The sequence below is a fragment of the Elephantulus edwardii genome, unplaced genomic scaffold, assembly GCF_000299155.1.
Source record: "Elephantulus edwardii isolate Elephantulus edwardi_28Jun2011 unplaced genomic scaffold, EleEdw1.0 scaffold00236, whole genome shotgun sequence".
Taxonomy (NCBI): domain Eukaryota; kingdom Metazoa; phylum Chordata; class Mammalia; order Macroscelidea; family Macroscelididae; genus Elephantulus; species Elephantulus edwardii.
In genome coordinates, this window is record NW_006399986.1 from 261,507 (window position 1) to 269,200 (window position 7,694).

At 52.4% G+C, this 7,694-nt stretch overlaps 1 protein-coding gene across 1 annotated transcript in view; it reads right to left on the reverse strand.

Moving 5' to 3' along the window:
• Window positions 1-7,511: 7,511 nt before the first annotated feature.
• LOC102848087 (nucleolar and coiled-body phosphoprotein 1-like) overlaps window positions 7,512-7,694 on the reverse strand; it is a 1,958-nt gene continuing 1,775 nt past the window's right edge. Inside the window, exon 2 of the mRNA XM_006898692.1 lies at window positions 7,512-7,691. Within this exon, the coding sequence (XP_006898754.1) occupies window positions 7,512-7,691 (180 nt within the window). The remainder of the gene's footprint in view (window positions 7,692-7,694) is intronic.

Sequence of the window (7,694 nt, forward strand, 5' to 3'; positions counted from 1 at the left end):
ACCACAGCTCAAAGGCATCAATTCTCCTTCTGTCCTCCTTGGTCATTGTCCAACTCTTTGATGCATAACAAGTGATTGCAAAGACCATGGCCTGTATCAAATGCACCTTAGTCTCCAGAGAGACACCATTGCTCTTCAGTACTTTGGAGAGGTCCCTAACAGCAAGCAACTCAACGGCACATAACAACAACATTGGTCTGCATACAAAATGCATAAACACTGTGTTTCATTTATATAGTGTGTGTTTCATGCATTCCTCTATTACTTGTTAATATTGATAAAGAAGGAATAAAGTATTATTCTTCAGCAGGAATAATACATGCCTGTGACAACTGCAGGGAAGTCTGGTGGCACTGTAGTTAAGGCTTTCAGCTGCTAACTAATAGAATAAAACCCATCAGCCATTGCCTGGAAAAAGATATAGCTTTCATAAAAATGACAGCTCTGAGTTATACTCTGTCCTATGGTGTTGCTAGGAGTTGGAGAGGGAGATGGATTTGTTTGTTTGTGGATAACAGTTGTGCTAGTAGTGGCACTGTGGTCACAGCTGCTTCCCAGAAGGGTGACTGTTTGAAGTCACCAGCCACTCCACAAGAGACAGACAGCTTACCACCTTGGGAAACCACTGAGAATTCTACCCTGTTTTAGGGGGTTGCTATGATCTGAAGTCCACACAATGACAATGAGCTTGGTTGTAGTATTATTGTTGTTGTCGTTGTTGTGTGCCATCAAGTTGGAACCGGCACATAGCTGGGTTTTCAGAGGCTGTAAATGGTACAGGAGGAGTTAGTACACCCTGCTCCTATGGATACGAATCATGTACCCTTTATTATTATTATTATTGTTATTATTATTATTAATAATAATATATTTATTTTAACTGCCTTACTGTGTGGGGCTCTGGTAGCCTAGTGGCAAGAAGCTGCACTTCAATCTCAAAGGCACATGGTTTGAGACCACCAGCTGCAAAAAGGTAGGCAATCTCCTTCCATTCGATTTACTGCCTCCCAAAACATAACAACAGCTGTGTGTGTCTCTTCTGTGCCGTCCACTGTGCTACCCTTTCATTCTGATCTTTCTGCCTGAAACTCTTCCTCTCACCCTAGGCCTCAGCCCTCCTTCTTCCTCCTCCCCGCATTTCTAATCTCTGTGACACCAGGGGGCTGCCTCAGTCCATCACATTCCAGGATTCCAGGATCGGGTTTCTCAAACCCTGACTCTCCTTGGGATCCTCGCTCACACACACACTGCCAACGGTGTGCCAAGCCCTGGGCTCAGTGTTGGGGACCCACTCATTGGGGTGGCTTGGGGTCCCTCAGGCTTCCCAACTCCACATTCACCCTCCCCTCCTGCTCCCGGGGAAGGAATTTCAACCCCATTTCCCTGGTTCCCTTGTGGGCTGCTGGTGCAGCTTCTTGCCCATCGTGTGGGTTCTGGTTGTTGTTGTTGTCGTTGTTGTGTACTTTCGAGTTGGAACCGAACCATAGTTGGCCCTCAGGCGGGTTTTTCTTTTTAAATTTTTTTTTAATTTCTTTTATTATTTTTGTGTGCGTGTACCGTCAAATCAGATCTGACTGGTACAGGAGGAGATTGTCCCTCCTTCCCCGGCAGAGCATCTGGTGGATTCAAACCGTGCGCCTCTGGGATTGTAGTTGCAGCTCCTTGCCACTAGGCCACCAGAGCTCCCCCAGGCGGGTTTTCAGAGGCAGATAATCGCACGGGAGGAGGCTGCCCACCTTTCTCCTGTGGAGCAGCTCAGGGATTCAAACCACGTGCCTTTGGGATTGCAGCTCAGCTTTTTGTCACTAGGCCCCCAGCGCTCCGGTAGGTGTTGGTAGCACTGGAAAGTTGAAGGCTGGCTAAGCAGGATGACGACGGGGTGGAGTTAGAACCGCCTCAGAGGGTTTCCAATGTTGTAAATGTTTACAGAAAACACACCCTCATGTCTCCTTCTGATGAGGGTGGGAGCAGGGGTGCGTTTGAACAAGTGCACTTGGGGTTGGAAACCAACTATTTAAGTTACCACTAGGGGAAGTCCTTGGTGGCTCTTTGATTGTGTCGGGTGCCTTTGAGTCGGCTCCTCGGACCATAACGACCCCATGGACTATCTTTACAGGAGCCACACTGGTGGTGGATTTGAACTGCTGACCTTTAGGTTAGCAGCCTGATTAGGCAATATGACCACCAGGGCTCCTTAACTAAAAGACATTGTTGTTACATTGCATACGGTCTAGTCAGAATCGACCCATAGCTAACCCTCAACCAGGTTTTCAGAGGCTGTTTAATCACACACGAGGTCATCTTTCTGGTAGAGCAGCTAGTGGATTTGAACTGCATTCCTTTGAAATTGCAGGGCAGTTCCTTACCACTAAGCCACCAGTGCAAAATACACGCATAAAATACATGTTGCTGTTATGTGCCATCAAGTCACTTGCTATTCATAGTGACTCTGTGTATAACAATCCTGAAACATGGTCTATCCTGGGCCAGCTTTCCTGTCTCTCACACAACTCATTGCTCCAGTCACTTTATCAGTCCATCTCATCGAAGGTCTCCCTCTTTTTCTCTGTACCTCCACCCTTCCAAGCATGATGTCCTTCTCCTTGCAACATGCCCAAAGTATGTCAGACAAAACCTCAGAGTCTTTGTCTCCAAGGAGCAGCCTGACTTCACCCTCTCTAGGATGAACCTGTTTGTTCTTCTGACAGTCCATAGTATTTTCAACTCTCTTCTCCAGCACCACAGCTCAAAGGCATCAATTATCTATCATCCCTAGTGATCAGTCAGCTCTCTGATGCATGACAAGCAATTGCGAAGACTATGGTCTGGATCAGGAGCATCTTAGTCTCCAGACTGGCGTCGTTGCTCTTCAGTACTCTGGAGAGGTCTCTGACAGCTGTCTTTACCAGTGCAGTTCGTCTCTTGATTTCCTGGCTGCTGGTACCAGCAGTGGTGGATTGTAGAGCCAAGTAAACTAAAATTGTTAACAGCCTCCATTCTCTTCACATTGCAGTTAGCAATCAGCACGCTGGAAAAAAATAAAGTGAGGCTGTGTTGGGGGTGGGGAGGGACTTTATATGTTGTTAAGGTAGCATTTAAAGAAAGACAAGCACTTCAATCTACTTCCCTAACAAGACCCACAACTTCGGGGGAGGGGGGCAGAAAGAAAGACTAGCATGAAGGGAAGAGGTTCTCCAAGCTTGGGGAACAGGAAGGCCCTTGGGCTTGAACCCCAGGAGACCTGGGGAGGGAAGGGTGAGAAGTCAGACAACGAAGTCAGGGAGAGGGGCAGAGTGCAGGTCAGTGGGATCCACAGAACTTCCTGTGACGATGGAAGCGTCCTCTATCTGCTTTGTCCTGTCCTACCTGGCCACAAATGGCTCACGAGAACTTGAAAAGTACTAGGGTAACTGAGGATACGGATTATGACGTTTTTGTTCTTGTTCCAGACCCAACGGATGACTTGCTGTTGCCAGCGACTCATAGCGACCCTATGCACAACAGCCCTAAACCCTGCTCTATCCTGTGCCAATCTTATTGTCTCTGACACACCTACCCCCATCACTCCAGTCGCTGAATCAATCCACCTCATTGAGGGTCGTCCTCTCCTGCGCTGTCCCTCCACTGTCCCAAGTATGATGTCCCTTTCCAAGGACTGATCCCGCCTTGCAACATGTCCAAAGTATGTCAGACAAAGCTTCAAAATCCTTGCCTCCAAGGAGTATCCTGGTCTAACCCTCTCTAGGATGAATCTGTTTGTTCTCCTAGCAGCCCATGGTATGTTCAGTACTCTTCTCCAGCACCACAGCTCAAACATCAATGCTCCTTCTATCATCCCTAGCTAGTCATTGTCCAGCTTTCTGATGCATAGCATGTAATTGCAAAGACTATGGCCCGGATCAGGTGCACCTTAGTCTCTAGACTGACATCATTGCTCTTCAGTACTTTGGAGAGGTCTCTGAAAGCAGACTTTCCCCGTGCACCTTGTCTTCTCATTTCCTGGTTGCTGGTACCAAGAGTGTTGATTGTGGGTGGAGTCAAGCAAACTAAAGCTGTTAATAGTCTCAGTCTCTTCTCTATCATAATGCTGCCAATCGGCCTGGTGGTGACTACAGGCTATAATAATCTGGGGGTCAAGGGGTGTGTCCACCAGTGTCTGTCAGATCAGCAAGGCTGGCCATTTGGGGGATCTTGTGATTTGTTTCACGTTTTTCTCCTGCTCTGTCCAGGGGGTCCTCACCTGTGACGCCTTGAAGAGCGGTCAGCAGGCTAGCCTGGCACCTGGGGATTCTGGTCTGAGGTTACCTGGAGGCTAATAGTCACATGGCCCATTAGTTCTTTGGACTGATTGTTTCGATGTGTCTTTTATTTTCTCCCTTCTTCTTTGTTCCGGACCAATAGCTGCACCTTAGATGGTTGTTCCCAGGGTTTTTTAAGACCTCAGTTGCTACTCACCAAAGTAGCATTTAGAACATAGTCTTGGTGAACTATGTTTAGGTCCAGGTAAGGAGATGGTGTGATAGTCAGCCAGCATCTCCTTGGGAGAAAGGTGAGCAATCTCTTCCCATGCAATTTGTAGGCTATGAAAGCCGGTGGTGGATCATATCTAAGTTAGTTCCAACTCAGCTACTATCAGCTGTGTTGCTGACATCATAGTCTGCTGTGTGTTGCATGTTGCAATGTTAACACAAACACTGACAGCTGGAATCCCCAGGCTGCTCCTCTCCAGAAAGATGGTGGTCTTCTCCCTTGAAGATTTACCACCTCAGAAACCAAGGGAGGGTCCTTATAATTCAGAACCACACTGGGTTCGGTCAGTTGACCTCATGTCCCCTGAAGCTAGGGTCCTGAGCCCCTAGGATCAGCAACTCAATTCCCTCAGGGGAATTTTCTTCTTCTAATTACATGTCAGAGTAACCCACTCTTATGGCCAGGGGCTGTTGCATTGGGTAAGACTTAGCTAGGCCACCTGCAGAAGTTAGCTCAGCTTTAATGACTTCCTCATGACACAGGAAGTCTTTAGAGGGTTTGGAAGGAGAATGATTTGATTGACAGACCCTCCAGGTGGTTGTGTACTGGGGGGGCAGGACAATGACAGAGGGGAAATCAGATGAGAACTGCAGGACTCTCTGGGGTCTCAGAGGCTGGGGGCAGGAGCCGGGTCTTGGCAGTGGTGCATCATGGGAGCTGAGGGTTGAAGGTCAGGGAACAGGGACAAATAGCCCAGATGGGCACCAGGGTATGGGGTAGGTTAGTTGAGGTTTAGGTCGGGGGTGGGGAAGGGGCTGGGGCTATGGCCGGGGTGTGGTGATGGCTGGGCTGGGGCTGGGTGAGATACAGTTGGGTAGGGATGAGGACAGAGGGCTGGGGGCTGGGGCAAGGACTAGTCTTAGCTTGGAGGGACGTGGGTGTGGCCAGAATAAGGGCTAACAGCTGAGGGCCCAGAACACAGTTAAATAGAAGTGGGGAAAGTGGGCTGGAGGTGGGGAGCCATGTAACCCAGTGGGGGGAGGGGGCTCTAGGGAAGGAGATGGGGGTGTGGAGTAGCCTGGCATGCTGCTAGGTTGGGGCTCAGGCAGGTGGGAGTGGGGCTGGGCTGTTACCCTGATGCCACATGGAGTAAAGAATTGGGGTGTGGGGGTTTCGGGGGTTTCTAAAGGCACCTAGAAGACTAATGCAAGGGTGATGCCACATGGGTGGGGTTGGAAGGGTGCGCTAGGCCAGCCAGGGCGCTGAGGGAGAGGTAGCAGGGGGAGGCAGGGCAGATCCCTAGAGGAACTCATTTGCTGAGTGCAGGACCACGGGGCTGCCCCCTTAAAGCTGCAGGGAGATTCGGAGAGGATGGGGAGATTAAAGAGCCAAAGGGACTGGACGCTGAGCCCCAGCAGGGGGCACAGGACTGAATGGCCTCAGAGGAAGCTGGGTGTGGCTTAGGCCAAAATCAGCGAAGTTTGAGGCGCCGGTCTGCAAACCTCCCTGCCCGGTCCCTCCACCCCATTCTCCTAGATAGCAAGACCAGAACTTAATGCAGAATTTCACTTTATTCAAGGGTCCAAGATGGCACGGGACACGAGAAGAAGAAGGACCTACAATTGCTATGGGGAAGTAATACTGGGCCTTCCGGGTCTTGGCCATCCCTCCCTCGCCCCAGGCCCCTCCAGGCCGCCGCTGCTTCAGTATTTGGGAGGCCTTGGAATTTCTTCCGGGCAAGGCACTCTCTGCGCTGGGCGGAGGCGGGGTCCATGCGTAAGGCAGGATCAGTGTCAGGTTTCACACTCGGGTGTCCTCCCAATGAGGCACAGTCCGGTCCGGGTCCCAGGACGCGGGTGGGACGCAGCTCCTTCCCCAACACTGAGGCACATCTCCCCTGGGGACGGAAACTGGAACACGGATACGCACAGGCCCCCAGGGACGAGGGCACTGGGCTGGATGCTGGTGCAGATTGCAGCTGAGGGGACACAGCGCTCAGCAGGGAACCGATCACGTCACACATACTGGACAGATACGGGGCTGAAGCATCTGCGAGGGGCCGAGGACAAGGGGCTGACCCTTCCACGGGGACACGTCCTCCCATAAGACACCAAGACTCCATTCTTCACGGCGCCTCCCCCCCATGTCATCCACTTAGAGAGGACCCTCATCTTAAGGGGGGGTGCAAACGCAGTGCTCCGGGCCAATGACCCAGTAAGAGTGGGGTCATATTGGGACCCAGAGGCGGCCTGGCCAGAGAGGCCAAGACGACTCGGACATCTAGGTTTGTGGAAATGCCCCCAAACTACTGAAAATGTCAGGAACTTTGCGGAGGGGGGGTTAGTGTTAGGCACCCGCAGGGCAGCCGGGCTGTGAGGCGGGTTCACTTGTGGGCGTGGTCAGCACACCAGGACTGGCTGTGCCTGTCTCCTCCCCTCCCCCTCGCCGGCCACCTCTCTTCCTCCCTTTCCCCCTCTCCTAGTCCCCACTTTGCCCCTTTCCTTCCCCCTTCTCCTTCCTTTTTCCCCAGTCACGTTCCAGTTTTGAGGTTCGCAGCCCAGGGACACGCTTGACCCCATATATCCAGCGGGCAGAGCCTAACCACCGCCCCCACCCCAATCAGATGGGGGAGGGCAGGGTCCGCTCGATCTTGGCCAGCAGCCTGTGTCCTAGAACATCAGGCACCAGCAAGGCCACAGAGAACGCACTGTCCTGCCTTCCCACAGGTGGCCGGTGCCCCAGGACACTCTAGTCTTCTGCCAGCCCGTGGGTTAGGGTGGTGGCCCAAAGCCATGCCCCCCCTTAAGACAACTTTACATCACTTGGGGCGCCCCTCTTAGAGTCGACTCATCTGCAAACGGGGGGGGGGGAGAGGGGGAAAGGAAGGACTGCGGGAATGACCAAAAAAGTACAGGTGAAGACCAGCGACAGGAGCGCAGCGCAGGACGCGAGAAGCGAGAAAACACCCGGCCGGAACTGGGAGGAAGGAGGGAAGGGGCTCAATGCGGGGCCTGCGCGGGCCTCCGCGCCTTTGGCTTCCTCTAGCGGCACTTGGGGGGCAGCCTGCGGCCCCGACGCACCTTCTTCCCGCGGACGGAGCGGGAGCCGGCGGGCGGCTGGCTCTTGGTCTCGCTGGCCTTGCCGTGGGGCCCCGAGCTGGGGTTCGCCTTCTTCTTCTTGCTGCCTGCTCCATCATCCTGGGCTGAGGCCCGGCCCCCGGCCTT